The sequence below is a fragment of the Stegastes partitus genome, unplaced genomic scaffold, assembly GCF_000690725.1.
Source record: "Stegastes partitus isolate 25-593 unplaced genomic scaffold, Stegastes_partitus-1.0.2 Scaffold180, whole genome shotgun sequence".
NCBI lineage: Eukaryota > Metazoa > Chordata > Actinopteri > Pomacentridae > Stegastes > Stegastes partitus.
Genome location: NW_007577911.1, coordinates 199,974 through 217,093, shown reverse-complemented (window position 1 = coordinate 217,093; position 17,120 = coordinate 199,974). Strand labels below are relative to the sequence as shown.

The 17,120-nt window shown below is 39.1% G+C and overlaps 1 protein-coding gene across 1 annotated transcript in view; it reads left to right on the top strand.

Moving 5' to 3' along the window:
• The window catches only part of dlg2 (discs, large homolog 2 (Drosophila)), a 37,259-nt gene extending 31,102 nt beyond the window's left edge, over positions 1 to 6,157 (top strand). The window contains exons 15-19 of the mRNA XM_008280038.1: positions 619 to 720; positions 2,591 to 2,763; positions 2,993 to 3,102; positions 4,440 to 4,531; positions 5,198 to 6,157. Coding sequence (XP_008278260.1) covers positions 619 to 720; positions 2,591 to 2,763; positions 2,993 to 3,102; positions 4,440 to 4,531; positions 5,198 to 5,304 — 584 coding nt within the window. The 3' untranslated portion in view covers positions 5,305 to 6,157. The remainder of the gene's footprint in view (positions 1 to 618; positions 721 to 2,590; positions 2,764 to 2,992; positions 3,103 to 4,439; positions 4,532 to 5,197) is intronic.
• Positions 6,158 to 17,120: the final 10,963 nt, after the last annotated feature.

Sequence of the window (17,120 nt, the reverse complement as noted above, 5' to 3'; positions counted from 1 at the left end):
AAGCAATCTTATCACATTGCTTTATTAAATTATTGTACATTTTAAACTAAAATATGTTTGTATGTATATGCATGATTCTTCACCAACTGTGTAGATAGTAAACTATCTACTGTTAGTGAACTAAGACAAAAATCCAACCCTTACATCAGGAGTCTTCTTGGTCATAACTGCTGTTGGTTATCCAGTGGTACGCTGCAACCCAGAAGGGTTACTGGGACATCACCAATTAAGAGTTTCTACAGCGATATTTCAAATTAGGAGATGTAGTTTTCAGTTTGCTTTTGTCAGATAAGGTGCTGTGCTGCAGCAGACTGGAGGCAGTCAGCGCTCAGCAGGAATGTCACTAACGTTGGCCCACCATTGTCTGTATCTTCATATTCATACATTTCATTGTTGTTTATGTTCTAAATATATCCACATATTTTGCATAATGTGTCTTTGCTCAGCTACAGACATCATAAGAAAAATACCATTCATAAGATTTACTCCTCTCTTCAGCTGTTTTTAAATGAATGTAAAAAAAAAAAAAAAAAACACTGTCTGAAATCAATGAATCAGATGTGGTGACTTCTAAAGAAATATTTAAGAAATGCACTCAGTCTGTGTTTTTCTTTCCAGTTACTTATGCCAGACCTATCATAATCCTCGGACCGATGAAGGACAGAATCAATGACGATCTGATATCAGAGTTCCCAGACAAGTTTGGATCATGTGTGCCACGTAAGTAGGTCATGCAAACAGAGCAAGAATTTATTTTTTCATTCTTCATGAACAGTGAAACAGACAATATGTGAACTCACAGGCAGCATTTTGCATTATTTAATCATAGTTGTGGTATGACGTGATGTGATGCTGACAATAACCAAAAGTTGTGCATTTTGATGTGTTTACGACTTAATCAGTCTTTGCCGTGATTGTATTCACTGTGGAGTCATTTTCATTGTACACCAGCTTCATCCACTCATCCAGCCAGTCTTAGTCTGTGTGGAGGCAAAGTTGGTCTTAGTGACAAACAAACATTTGATAAACAACTTTTAACTGTTTACGTGTGACAAGGTTTGTGATCTCAGCTAAACAGGGTCGCCTCTGTGTGCATTGTGTGATGGTGATGATACTCCTCATCAGGCAATGTTTTTATTTTGCATGTTTTGATTTGTCCATCTCTTTTATTTCAATTTACCCTTTAAACCATATAAAGCTGCTAACAGTTCAGGTTGCCAAGGTAAGTGAGCCGATAAGCTGATTTTTCCACCCTTTTGTTTAGAAAGTTAAGTTTAAAGCAGTTTGTTCCCATATTTTTTTACACTCCTTTTTTCCTTGTGTACATCCATTTAGGGATTGTTGGTGTCAGAGACACTCGTGCTATGTTGTATATATTTGTTGAAATGTGATAACGTGCATTTCCTAACACTGTAGAAGCACTATTTGTTAGACAGCTTGTTTTTTCAAAGGTACACTGATCAGACACAACATTAAAACCACTAACGGGTGAAGTCAGTTTTGCAGTGGCACCTGTCCAGGGGTGGGGTATGTTAGGCAGCAAGTGAACAGTCAGTTCTTAATGCTGATGGGTCCCGTTTTCTTTTATATCATCTGGATGGCAGGGTGTGTGCATGTTGATTACATGAGGAAGAGATGTTAACATTCATGTGATGTCATGTGACGTGTAGCACCTATCTAAACACTGTTACACCCCTTCATGGCAGTTGTGTCTGTGAAGACTCTCAGTCATCCAGGTCATGGTTATTCTGGTAGATTAATCGTAGCAACTGGACTTGCTTGAGTTCCTTGAAGACGTTCCACCTCTCATCCAAGAGGCTTCATCAGTTCTGACTGATTAGTTGGGAGTTCCAGACACTGATAGCCTTAAGGAGCCATTAACACCTGAGTTTTTGTTGCTCCTCCCCCTCGTTTTGTGAGTTGGCAGGGGGAGCACTAACGACTAATTAATCTACGAGAATAATCATGGCAGTTGTACTCCCTGCTGGCAGTGGCATCTTACTGTCACAATATTCAGGAATGGTTTGATGAACACAATGAAGAGTTTAAGATGTTGACTTCCCAGATCTTTGAGCCTTTGGAATGTGTTGAACAAATAGCAGTCTACTCCGTGGAGGTCCCCCTAACGTCCAGGACTTCAGGCATCTGCTGCTCACATCCTTCTTGATAGGTTCTGAGTTCATGTAGAGTCCAGGCCTTTATGAGTCAGAGCCGTTTTGGAGGAACAAGGGCACCTACACAATACTAGACAGCTGGTTTTAATGTTTTGGCTATCGGTGTATACTAGCATTTAAATAATAGTTCCTTGTTTGCCAAAGCTTTAGTTTCCATAGCACATAGGTAGACAATCCACCTCATATTTCTGAGAATCTTAGAATATGATTGGAATTATTATCTTTGTTGTTGGTAATTCCAACAAGGTATCAGCAGTTAGACGTTAATATGCATCGTTAATATTTGTGGTGTAGGATGTGTTTTGTGTTTTGGAGATTTTATTGAGTTCTTAAGTGAGAAATCATGAATACAGCAAGTGTGTACTTTGTCTCGTTATGGCTACTAAGAGCTTATTCTCCTCATCCTCACACCAAAGATACCACTCGGCCAAAGAGGGACTACGAGGTGGACGGGCGGGACTACCACTTTGTGATGTCCAGAGAGCAAATGGAGAAAGACATCCAAGAGCACAAGTTCATTGAGGCGGGGCAGTACAATGATAACCTGTATGGAACGAGTGTCCAATCTGTGAAATATGTGGCTGAGCGGGTGAGACTCTAAACCTCTGTATAAGAGTTGCATGTTGGCAAAAATGTAAACTTAAGAATCTGAAGTTCAGGCCTTGTGGTGTGAGGTCTGTTCATCTGCTAAAACAGAACAGATCATAACACATGGGATTTATTTTTATATTAAAGAACTTTGCAGAGTGAAGCTTTAATATTAGAATTTGTGCTATTCTGTGTATTACATCTCTTCTAAATGCATGCCTCTGTCCCAGGGTAAACACTGCATTCTGGATGTGTCTGGAAATGCCATCAAAAGACTACAAGTAGCACAACTCTATCCCATTGCCATCTTCATAAAACCGAAGTCTATTGATTCGCTAATGTGAGTATTAATTTAAAGTTTTACCACAAACCATTTATATACTTCAGTTTTCCAATAGACTGGTTCCTACTAGTTCCATTTATCATTCATTTACTAACAGAACATAAACCTGTGTGTTACAGGTTACACATATATATATATTACAAGCAGTTAGGCGCCTTAACTGCCAGCTTTCAGTTTTAATTTAGCATGCAATTACTTTTACAATTATAGCACAAGTAATCTCAAGGGACTTTACGTAATAGACCCGACAGTATTACAGAGAAAGACCCGACAGTTCCCTTACAAGCAGCACAGTGGGAGGAAAAACTCCTCTATAGCCACAAGAAACCTTGTCAGAACCAGACTTTAACACATTAAGTGTGTTAAAAAAAACATTTTGGGGGATAAATGTTCATATTAGGGGTGTGATTGTTTACATGAGTGCAGGTGTACATGCCGGCCATATAATCATTTAGGGAACAACCCAACTTGTTTTTGTTTTTTAAAATTAAAGTTTTTTTTTTTGGATATAGTGAATAGATTACATTGGGTGGCAATTTACCTTGCATTTTACATTTTGGAATTCAAAATATGCCAGATTAGCCAATAAAAGTGTCATTTTGCCATGTAGCATTGTATGGACCGATAACTACCTCAAAATCACTAAAATGGAAAAAAATCTGATCATTCACACGCAAGTTCTTAAGCATTCCAGTTCTTGTCCTGATACATGCTTTTAGTGAATCACACTGTGGGCTCTAATTTGGTTTTTGTGTGTATTTGTTCACATTTTGGAAAGTAAAGTACATCAAATTAGCAGATTTTTTTGTGAATGCACCTCTGTAATTTTAAGACTGCATATGGAATTATTGTCCTTTTTTTCTGCATCAGTTGCATCAGATAATAAATCACTAAAAAAAATCCTTCTGTGATAAATAAAAATACAAAATCTGGATGTTTAAACATCTAAATATGGTTCATTTTTAAAGATTTAGTTGCTAGAAACAAGATTTGTCCTACTGCAAGTCCATTGTCAATCAATGTTTGCTGAAAGTTATAAGCTGCATACCTCACTTTGTTGCTCATTGGACTGAGCTTCCACAATGTTGCCGGTGTCAGAAATCATGTTTGTACATGCTTGTCTTAAAGCTGAATGTAGCTCAACACATAGCTCTGAAAACACTCACATGTCAGACTTCCCTCAGACATCATTCTGACCAGAAAACAGCAACAGTATCGCGTAGTGCTGTTCAGTACAGTACAGCGATGCATTTTTAAGTGCAGGGGGACTTTAAAGTAGATTGCTGCCTGGGACTTTGGTCACGTGTGTTTTGTGTCCTGTCCCCTCTGTGCAGGGACATGAATAAGAGATTGACAGAGGAACAAGCCAAGAAGACGTTTGACAGGGCTATGAAGCTGGAACAAGAGTTTGGTGAATCCTTCACAGGTATGATAGTAACAGAAACAACCAATGCAAAAGCAACCATTCGTATCCAGCTTGTGCCTCACAGTTAAGCATGTAGAATACTGATGTCAAAGCTCTCCTCCAAACTGACCTCAGAACAGGAACGGTGATGCCCACATGACTGCATGCAGATGCCACAGATATGTGATTTCCTCATCCACACTTTAAAAGTAGACATTACAGACATGTCAGTTAATTTGTAAATATATTTTGCTGTTATTATAAGTGTGTTTTGTTATTGGTGACAGACATTTGGGAAAGGATTCTGGTATCTATAATTTTGACCTTTCATACGATAGTCTAGTTTAAAGATACCAGATGTTCCCTTTTAGATACAGCGTTTGTCATTTCTGAGTTTAATGAAAATGTGGAATAATTTTAAAGAGGAAGGTATGTAAAAGCCCTTAAGTGTCAAGTTTTTATGTGATAATAGAAAATGTCCTAACTTTTCTTGTTTTTAGAAACTTCCAAATGCCAGCAGTAATTAGTGTACAACTTGATAGAAACGATCTACGGGGCCTTTCTAATCTTCTGTACTGCACAGGGGCTATAAACAGGCAGCCGTGAGGTTTTACTGAATGTTTAGTGAGAAAGTCTGAATGTGAGTGATGTTCGGTACACAGCTCATACACAGTTTTTGCTTTGCAGCGTTGGTTCAAGGAGACACCTTAGAGGACATTTATAACCACTGCAAACAGGTCATAGAGGAACATTCAGGACCCTATATCTGGATCCCCTCGAAGGAGAAACTATAATAACTCATCACCCTGCAAGGGAGTCTGGACTGCTAGGAACTAGTAATAAGTTGTATCATATGGTAACTGTGTGGCGATAAATAGTCTTCAAAAATACTTATTGTGAATATGTTTTTTTATTATTATTATTGTTATTATTATTGTTATTTTCTCTTGTTTGGTTATTGCTTCTTTTTTCACTCAATATGAATGTTCCTGAATGTAATGTTCAAAAAATTTTAGCTCTTAATTATGAACCATTTGTATATTTGTTGATTTTTTTTTATTATTATTATATATTATTTAAACAAAAATGAAAAGAAATGTAATGAAAACAGAATAAATTTGGGGTATGTGTCCACGTCGTTACCGTATGGAGTTTCAAACAAGACGTTGGAAAGTAGTCATATTCAGATGTCTTTGCTTTGCCAGCATACGCGGATAAAAAGGAACTCCAAGTGCAACTCCTTCACACTCCCTTAACGCTGCAACTAGCAAAAAGTTCAACGTCCAAAGTTTTTTCTAGTTTTGCAACTGTGCATCCCCTGAACGGCGCTTTGCTTTGTGTGTGTTTTCATCGTCATTTCTTCCTTGAATGACTGTATTTATTTATGTAACGTGACGGCGAGCATTTGTAAGGAAACTGTTTTTTCACTGGGAGGTTTTTGTGTGTTTTTTTTGTTTTTTTAAATTTGAAGGAAGACACTAATCATCTAGCCATTGCATTGACAATGATGAGTAAAGGGACAGAGCTGCTATAGGCAACGGAAATGTAACATTATATTTTGCTACTTAACTGCTAGAGGGCACAAAAGCACACAGTTATTTATTATTGAGAATATAACTTTGATTAAAGGGTAATTCACAGAGCGTATTTAATTGGAGTGATGTAGTGTGTTGTGACTGTGGATGAGAATGCGACGGGGAAGTAGAGTTTACAGTTATTACTGACATGCATCTTTTGAGACTAATTGCAGGAGAGTGAGTTAAATAATAGTGAATGACTGCGACTAAAAGCAAAGGACTTTTGTTGGAAGTCTAAAATTATCTAGTAGAAAAAGAAAAACAAGCAAAGAAAGTAAATCAAACAAAAGTATCAGATATTATAATTATTCTGCAGCAGCACTGTGGAGGCATCAGTGAACTCAACTACTGAAAAGGTGAGTTTTTCAGCTTCACTATTGATTTAGATGCTTGTTCTCATGAGGCCAAAGTCCTAATGAACAAGTAGAGTTCTTAACGCATCTTCCAACAAAATGCGGTACAAACAGGTGCTTCTCAACCTGAGGACAGCACATTTAGAAGACAGGCTGGAGCACGCTGCACTCCAAGATGGACTCTGATAAAGACGTATTGTTTGCTCAGTAAACGGCTGGTAATTAGGCTGGTAAAAGGCTTTCTGGCTCATAAACCTAGTAAATTAATCCATTCCTCATTTCTAATCCAGTGTCTCCCAGTTGAGCTGCAGTGGAGGGACGCTAACACCAAGACAGAAAACTAAAGCTTTAGAAGATACCAGCTTGATTTGCTGCTTAAGTCGCATTTTACTTTCAAAATTTTGAGTACATTTACACAAAATAAGAACAGTAGATTTTATCCTTGGTTCATTTTCAATTGAATCTCATTAAAAGGGGGTCCCTTAAACACCCCATGTGGTGATTTTTTTCTTTTTAACCTTGCTAACATGTCCATACGGTGTTTTTTTATTGATCTGAAGACACATCATGAGTGAAACAGTCATGGCTGAGTATTCCTGCCTTCAAACTAAAGTGCACTGATGACAGTCTCAAAAACACAGATTCAGAAGTCAGTGGTTTATTACGTGACACCCCACAGGAACTGATCCTGGCGTCTTTCAGGGCGGGTCTTTTTGTATCATTATTCTTCAGAATCAGTTTCCAGTTTGAACATCTACAGCTGGATTACTTCCATATTACAGCTTCCCATTGTGTAGCATATAATAGTTTTACAATGTTTGAGCTGGGGTGCTTGAGCTGCAATGAAACAGTGTCATAAACATACATCCACATGTTCTATAGGTAGCAATGGTGTGGAGTTACAGCAAAAACACATCAAGGACTATTTTCATGGAAGAAAACTTGGCATTAGTCATTGTGTTAGTGTTTGTGGATCTCAGCATAAAACCAACACGGACCCTCCGATGGCCTTGTGAACCTCAGTGCGCCTTGGTGATGACATCTCTGCTTCTCTTGACAATGTCGTGTACAATCATGGCTGGCTTTTTCAAAGTTTACGTCTCTTACAAGATGTTTCTGAGATGTCTAAATCATCACTGAGCAACACTGTTAACCCATTCCTACGCTGAACCTGCTTTGAAAATAAATAAAACAAAACATCCTGAATTAGCCAGAGTCGGGCCGCCAAAATAAATCAGTTTTATTACTCTTAGTTTTAGAAGTGTCCTGATGACCCGAAGCAGATACTTAACAGACCCGGCATGATGAAATATATCCACATCCACAGTACGTAGTTTACTGACCAGTGGCTTGCCTTGTGTCTAAGGACATACAATATAGTACCTCGCTTTGTTAAAAATCAAAGAATAAAAATTGATCAGGGAGCTGGCATGACTAATGCATCTACCAGTGTAATAACCTTCCCATAAAACAAGTGTGTATTTTAAGAATGATGTTTTTATCCACAGATAGGACCACATTTCTCTTGCCCCTTGTTATAAATTGGTTGAAATTTGTGGCTGATGGAGAGGCCAATATTTTCATCACCAGTGTGTGTATATCGATACGACTTTTATCTTTTCTTGTGTGTGTGTGTTTGTATTTGCAATATGTTTCAAGATATCCGGCATCATTCTTTTGCAAATTTTCCACAACATATTGGTCACCACTTGCCTTAACAGAGTAGGTTTACTGTATATCAGAGATGAAAGCTCATTCATGTACTCTTCCTACTTCACAACTACACTTCGATGAAAAGCGGCTGTATCACGTCTAAGGAACATGTCATTATGCTGAGGCTGCTGATGCCTTGTATTGATACAGTTAAAGGCTGAGGATATATTTTATATATTGTAATTTTATCTTTAAAAATGAGTGAAAACAAGTAAAACATTCTAATACAAATCCTTCCAAAGTCAATGTGGACACTGTAACACGGGATACTTTAAGGTCCGGTGGGGGGTATTTGTGTGGAAATGTAAGGATGTCTAACCTATGCATGTTGCAACAGTCTCCTGTTTCCTGTGGATGTGCAATATTCAGCACAACTGAAGCACTGAGCTACCTGCTGCGACATGATCAGTCAGCAGATCTGAATCATTCAATCAGGCCTGTGTCTATTTTAAACCCAAATAAAAACACTGTTGTAAGAGGTTGTGTCCAATGTATCAGTGCATGTATCTATCATTTACCCTGACTTTCACCCAATGTCAACTGGGACAGGCCCCACCTACCCATAAAGCAGGTAATGGATCGACGCCTGAACCACCCAAATCCATCAAAACATTTAGTGACCCCCTCGTACCCTTTGGATGGAAGGCAGTGTCATCTTGGACGGACCACTCCCACCAAGATGGAAATATTTCATCATAGGACAATGGTGCTGACTCAGCGTTGTATGGATTTGCAGTGCCCCTTTTTCTCTAAGGAAAATTCTCCTTTGAGTTTCTGTAGTCTGCCCTCAATACTTCTCGTAGATTAATCGTAGCAACTGGACTTGCTTGAGTTCCTTGAAGACGTTTCACCTCTCATCCAAGAGGCTTCATCAGTTGTCTTGATGGGTTTTTTTGTACTTGTTGCCAATACAGAGTAACTTCTTGTCATTGACACACCAGTTGTCAAACAATATGTCACCAAAATACACAACTTCACATTTAAAAGAAATGTTTACACCAAATAGATTATTTATATGTTCGTGAACCCATTCAGAACATGCTACGGTAGCCTGGCAATCCCAGAAAACATGAAAGTGATTACCTTCATTAGCCTCCCTGACCCTGCTGACACCCATTGTAGCTGACTTATTTTTTTCCCAACTCTCAAAAGATATCAAAACATTTCCTTCTCTTGTTGTGTTGCCCTGTTTCAACTGTAGGGTGCTATTATAAAGTTTGGATACAATTTTATTGCATGTTTTGGATTTAAGCAATGATAGAAATACCTGCAGGAATCCTAAAGCCCCCCTTTCTAGTGCTTCTTTGAGGTTTTGGTTGAATCTGACCTGCAAGTATCTGTAGAAGTCATTCGAACAATTCATATATGTTCTGTAATGCTTCAGAGTCTGGAATGCCCCCTTGTGGACAAATGAATAATAGTTTGTTAAACCTTTTGAGTTTCATTTCCTGAATCTGTTATCATACTAATTAGGTGCTAACTCCAAGTCTTAAGCCCACCACCTGAAAATACTGGATATGTCTCCTAATTTACTCATTTTAACAGGAGGAATGTCTGACATGGGATCAGCTGACACCACAAGTTCACCCTGCAATTTAATGTCTGCTGGTAGGTAGAGGGGCTGCAGGGTGGAGCAGTTGGTTAGCATTGCCTCGCAGCAAGAAGGCTGCCGGTTCACGTCCTGGTGGGGCACCGGGATCTTTCTGTGTGGAGTTTACATGTTCTCCCCGTGCAGCGTGGGTTCTCTCCGGGTTCTCCGGCTTAATCCCACACAGTCCAAAAACATGTTGAGGTTAATTGGTGATTCTAAATTGTCCGTAGGTGTGAATGTGAGTGTGCATGGTTGTCTGTCTCTAAGTGTAGCCCTGTGATAGACTGGTAACCTGTCCATGTGTCAGCTGGGATAGACTCCAGCCCCCCCCGCGACCCTCATGAGGATTAAGCGGTGTATAGATAATGGATGGATGGATGTGTTCTTAGCACTACCAATACACCTGTTTATTGATGCAGTTATCCAGTCAGTCAATTGTAGGGCAGCAGTGTAATACATAAACTGCTAATGATAAAGTCCAGGGGCCTCATTTGTCATCAGTGCGGAGAAAAGATTCTGAATTCTGTTGTGGGAATGAAATTTTGAATGTGCATGAGTACAAAAAAATCCGTATTTATCAAACGTACATACGTGGGTCGTACACACATCAGTAAGTCATCAGTGTTGATAAATCCCACTTGTTCTTAACCTCCGTGCTCGTCCACGTTGCCTTCAGAAACGCCTCCAAATCACCATGTCGGGCAACAACAAGCCTCTTTATAAAACAGGTGAAAAATTTTTTTTCTCTCATCTGTCGCCATCATCGTGGCAAAAAGGGCGAAAAAGAAGAACTTTTCTGAAACTGAAATCGAGGTACTTGTCAGCGAGGCTGAAGCAAACCAGAAAATATTGTTTGGTGCATTAAAGGTTGGGTTAAGCAGCGAAAGGAAAAAAGCTGCATGGGACAAGATAACCAGTTATTTCTGTTGGGTCAGAGGACAAATCACCTGATCACCTACAGATGAGATGTTTTAATAACCAAACTAAGTCCAGCAAAAACATCTCACACTCTGTGACACTCACCAATAGGCCAGCCATCTTCAACAGCTCCTGCTTGGAGACCCACAGAACTGTTCTGCTTAATGAATGAGTCATGCGTTCCTCCAGGCCACAGTTTGATAGCCACAAATGTGCATCACAAATGATTTGTACGTTGATTGAATGAAGCCCTTTTCTATTTACAACATTAAATTCATTAGTGATGGTGCTTTGCTTGCGATGTGGGTGTCATCTATGGCTCCACTTATTTTTAGGAAGCCAGTGATGGTCCTCGTTTGATTTGGGCTCATTGGTGATGGCTGTAAGGGAACTGGATGTAGGCTGGGGCCAGGGGAGTTATGGCATCCAACACTGCCGGGATGGTCCTGCTCAGTGATGGCTGGAAATGCTGCATATGTCTCCAACCTCACGCTGGAATGTGATTTTTGTTGCCAAAAATCCCTGAATGCTTTCTATTTGTAGTTTCACTATTCTACCGTACACATGGTCAGAGTTGTGCCTATATTTACACACATTCCTAAGTATAAGTATGGACTGGCGACCTGTTCCCCCACACACAGATACTGTATAATCATCAGTCCACCAGAGGGCATAAATGTCCCACTGATGGAGTGGTTTCCTTTATAATAGCAATGCAATCACTAATCATACCTTTAATCCCTTTACTTAGACCCTGAATCTTTCACCTCTAATGGAATGCTTAAGGTCTACAGGTACTACCATATGAAAGGTCCTAATATTCTGTCTGCTGTGTTAACAGAACCACTGTAGTGTTAAAAGTCTAAGTTGTTTAATAAAAGGCGTTTGTAGTCTTGTATTAAAACTGCCTCTGGTCTACTGGGAGCTTAAGGACAAGGTAAACATTGTCATAGTTTCAGTGTATGACAATGACAGTAAATCTGCACTGATGATACACTTATACCAATGAATAACACCTAAACCTGCAAAAATATATAAATGTTTAGAGAATTTATATACCACCTTATCAACCTTTAGTGTGTTTTACAGTGAAGTGGTAACTCCACCATGTGCTCTCGCTTAAGCACATGGGCACAAATTAATAAAACCAAAATCAGATTTGAGCCTGCACTTGTTTGTGTATCTCTATTTCTTCCGGATGTTTTTGCTGTCGAAGTGCCTGACATGGATAAAGGTCTGTGGTTAGCCACCTTTTCAAAGTAACAAGCTGTAACAGGGAAAGTCTGCTTCCTCAAAGTCAGTCCACACAATAGAAAACATCAGCTTTTAACAATTTGCTTTTCTAAGGACTGATTGGTGTCATACAGTTGAAACCAGAAGTTTACATACACTGTATACAAAGGCACATAACCTTTTTTTTTCTCACTGTCTGACATTAAATGTTACTTAACTTTTCCTGTTTCAGGTCAGTAAGCTTCCCCCTTTTTCCTCCAATGTAATGATGGTCATTATGGCCAAATAGTTAAATTTTAGTTTCATCAGACCACAGGACATGTCTCCAGAAATTAAGGTCTTTGTCCCTGTGTGTATTTGTAAACTGTAATCTGGCTCTTCTATTCTTCTGGAGTAACGTCTTCTTCCTCGCTGAGTAGCCTTTCAGCCTATGTCGGTATGCAACCCAGTCTCACGGCAAATAGTCACGAAACTTAATCTATTGATTCTTGTCCAGGGACATGGATTGCCAACATTTTTCGTGTCCCCCCATCACAAATTTCAAACCAATACATTTCAATTTGACTTATCTTTTGTGTCTTTTCTGAAGCACTTGAAATGACCTACTGACTAAAAATCTATACAAGACAAAATTACATTTTCAGCTCATATCGAACTATTGACAATGATGGTGAGTTTGAGGTGCAATATTTTGAGGAAGAAGTTCCACTGTATGCATACTGCATGAAGTGCGTAATTTGTAAGGGAAGCTGTAGTACATACGAAAAGAAAAAACAAAAGGTATGTCATTTGGAACACAGTCTGTGTCTGCTCTCTTCAGTGACCAACAGAGTGGAGCAACACAGCTGAAACCAGAAGTTTACATTCACTGTATAAAAAGACATAGAAGTCTTTTTTTTCCTTCTCAGTCTGAGATTAAATCAGACTAAACTTTTCCTGTTTTAGGTCAGTTAGGATTACCAAAATAATTGTTATTCTTCTTCTTCTTCTAAACGCCACAATAATGCAAGAGAGAATTTTTTTAGAGAATTTTTTATTACTTTCTTCAAAGTCAGAAGTTTACGTACACTAAGGGCCTTCAAACTATTTGGGAACGCCCAGATGATGATGTCATGGCTTTAGAAGATTTTGATAGTTTAATTGACAGCATTTGAGGTAATTGGCGGCACACCTGTGGATGTGTTTTAAGACACACCTCAAACACTCTGCTTCCTGTTGTGACAACATGAGGAAATCTAAAGAAATCAGCCAAGATATCAGGTAAAGAACTGTGGACCTTCACAAGTCTGGTTCATCCTTGGGTACAATTTCCAGATGCCTGAAGGTTCCACGTTCATCTGTTCAAACAGTTACAGTTGTGCTCATAAGTTTACACACTCTGGCAGAATTTATGATTTTTTTGGTCATTTGGGTAGTTTCTGTTGTCATTATGATTTAAAAAAGAGTAAACACAGTTGTTTGACAATAAGTGGCTTCACCCAACCACTCACCCTGAGTGAAAGAAAAGTTTTTCTCTTATCATTCATATTCTCTGAAAAATGGCCCAAAACATCACAAATTCTGCCAGGGTGTGTAAACTTATAAGCATGGTAAAAGGCAACTGGACATGTATTTTTGGTTCTTTTAGACATTTTACTCTCACCAAAAATTACTTTGAAAAGATTGAAGTTGGAGTTCTGAGGTCAAATGTATCCAAGGTGAAACCAGGAGATTCTATCTGCATAGCCTGTTTTCTAAGAGTTTCTTAAATTATTTTTTTGGCCTATCGACTTTCTTAGACAGGTAAGTGGAGAGAGGAAGACAGGAAAGCAGGGAGAAGAGTGGGGGAAGGACCTTCAGAACAGGATTCGAACCCATGGCTGTTGCATTGGGGACTATAACCCCTGTTTATGGATCACCGGGGCGCCCTATGAGAGGAGTTTTCTATAAGCAGAGTAGACTTTTAAATGTAACTAGGAAATGCCTGCAGAAATTTTGGGTGTGCCAATGCAGCTTCTGCCACTTTATGTCCTGCTATAATTATACATAAGGCATGATTTACATCAGTACATTATATTTTTGAAGTAGCCCTGCAATAGACTGGTGACCTGTCCAGGGTGTCCCCTGCCTTCGCCCTGAGTCAGCTGGGATAGACTCCGGCCTCCCGGGCGACCCTAGTGAGGATTAAGCGGTGTATAGATGATGGATGGATGGACTATATTTTTGAAGCCCCAGTATATTTCAGAGTTCCTGGTAAGCCTTTGCAGCAATTCAGAACTTTTATTTTGACAGTGTAGCATACCTTGATTTATCCTGTTAACTTTTTATCTGTCTAACTAGAGGCTTTTACTTTGAAAAGCCCAAATGCGTGCACTTCCTTCCCTTGCCTTGTTGTAGTCTGCTCCTTTTTTAAAGAAAAAAGCAACATGCAGGTGCTATAGATCCGCAGAGCCGCTAAACACTCTATGGCTGATGGATATTGGTCTGAGACATGTTACAACATGTATTAAGCCTTGTTAGTGTCATTACTAACAGCTGTGTTGATTTGCCTTGAAACTGCTGTTCCATATGCCCTGCTCATAAAGCACACAGCAACAATATACATTGCTGATGGAGGCAGCCATGTTTGGAGTCCTTCTTTCCATGTCCAGTATTAATCAGCTAATCACCTGTCAGTTATTGTTGTGCTTTTACCTCTTTCCTGTTTTCCAAAAACCCAGTCAAGCAACTTCATGTTTCTCTCTCAGTTCACTATTGGAAGTTCCTGTCTTACTTTTCACACTCATGTGCATTGTTTGCCATCTGTTGGTGAATTTCTGTAATGTCATCGGTAAGGTCCTCTATCTGTACTGTGCCATAAATCAATACTAAATTAATTAAACTGATGTGGAAACTCAAAGAGATTAGATTGTTGAGTTTCACAACAGACATTGTTATAGTTTTACAAAAGCACAGGTGTTTAATATCATTAGACAGCTCAGGTCTATGTACCTGGCCTAGCAGGTCCTGACAGTGCTGAAGCAGCTAAATGAAATCAGCCAGCCATCCTTAATGCTATTTACGCCTGTGCTTTACCTACTGTGATATGTCAGACTTTTTTTTTTTTAAATGCTACCACCTTGCAAACAGCTGCAGTCATCAGGTTGTGCTGGCGTTAACAGGCAGCCATATTCACTGTGTAGATCACCAACACTTGTTTATTCTGCTCAAAAAGCAATAAAATAGATAAAAACCTTAAAACTGAAAATTGTCTAATAAACAATATATCCGTCACAGTGCAATTGAGCTGCATCCAAAACACAATTTGTTGTATTTATTGCTTGTAGCTTCTTGCTATTGCAAGGAGACTGACAGACTGGCACCATCAGAATATAGATTAAGTCTGGGGTAAGTTCATTTAGAGATATACAGTTGTTCATGATTTGGAGCCAAAGATAAGAGCACTGCATTGAATAACAAAGGTTTGCATAATGTGTTCTCTCTCCGGTAACTACCTCAGTTTTAATGATCTGAGGCTGAGGCCAGATACAGTCGTGAACAAAACTTTCCATAGACTTGTAAAGACTATGTATATCATGGCAGTTTTGACTATCCAGTTGCTCTTATAACTCTGAATTTTCTATGATGGAATCACTAAACACATGTGTCTTTATTAAAAACAAAAAAAACAATCATACATTTTGGTTCTTTCATAGGTTTATTATAGGTCTTCTGGAACTATTACAAAATCTGCTGGGTCTAAAGTATACATACAGCAACTTGAATTACCGTTTTGGTGATGTAAAAAGTTGTGGTAATCAAATTTTGTTCATGGTATGGCCTCTTAACTTCTTGTAAGTGACTACAATTGACTACAGCTGGCGACGCAGTTTATTTAGGGCCGATTTAATACAATCATTAGACTCAGCCACAAACACTACAGTGGAAAAGTCTGGGTCAGTGCCACACTCAGGAAGAAAATCTGTTGCTGAGGGACAATTGGTCAGAATGGTCAAGAGTCAACCAAGAATCACCAAAAAGTAGGTCTGCAATAAATAAGAAGCTACTGGAACACAGATATCAGTGTTCACAGTCAAGTGTGTTTTCTATTGCCATGAGCCAAGAGGCTGTCATTCAAAAAGGAAGGCGTTTCTAGAGAAATGTCACCTTAAACCTTGGCTAAAGTTTGCTGCTGGTCACACAGACAAAGAAAGGGCCTTCTGAAGGAAATATCTGTGGTCAGATGAAACAAAAAAATAGCTATTTGGCCTCAATGACCAAAAATATGTTTAGAGGAGAGAAGGTGAGGCCTTTAACCTCAAGAACACCAAACCTATCATCAGGCATGGTGGTGGCAGTATCATGCTCTGGGGCTGTTTTGCTGCCAGTGGATCTGGTGCTTTACATAAAGTAAATGGAACAGTAAAGAAGGATGATTACCTCCACATAGTTCAGGAAAACCTAAAATAATCAGCCAGAAGGTTGGGTCTAGCATGCAGTTGGATTTTCCAACATGACAATGACCTCAAATGTACATAAAAAAATAGTAAAGCAATGACTAAATCAGGACAGAATTAGGAATTTAGGCAGATCTTTCCAGCATCCTGACTTAAACCCCATCAAGCAACTGTGTACTGTGCTGAAGAACAAGCCTGTGTCAACAAGCCAACAAATGTAGTTTTACAATTCCAATTCAGTCAAGACAAGTGGTCAAAGATACGACCAGAAGCTTGACAGTAGCTTGTAGACAGCTACTAAAAGTGTGAGGTGACAATGGCCAAACTACAAAATATCACTGTACATATACTTTTGACCCAGCAGACTTTGTCATATTTCCAGCAGACTTTTCAGGAATCTATAGAAGGACCAAAGTGCATGACATAGACCCATGTGTTTCAATGACTTTATCTTTACATGTCTATGGAAACGTTTGTTCATGGCTGTACCTGGCCTCAGCCGTAGATCATTACGGGCCCTGCCTGAGCAGTTTATCAATACAACTCAGATGTAGGCCATGAAGTGTTTAAAACTTGATCGGTAAAATTTGAAAGCTCAGTTAGTTACCTGAGATAGAACACATGATAAAAACCTTCCTTTTTCAGTGCATCACTCTTATTTTTTGGCTCCCCATCATGAACAACTGTATTTCTCTGAATGAACATACCCCTGACTTTAATGTATATTATGTGCCAGTCTGCCAGTTTTCTTGCAATAGCAAGAAGTTACCTGCCTGAAGTTTTAAGGCTTCATGAGAATTGCTGTCCCGC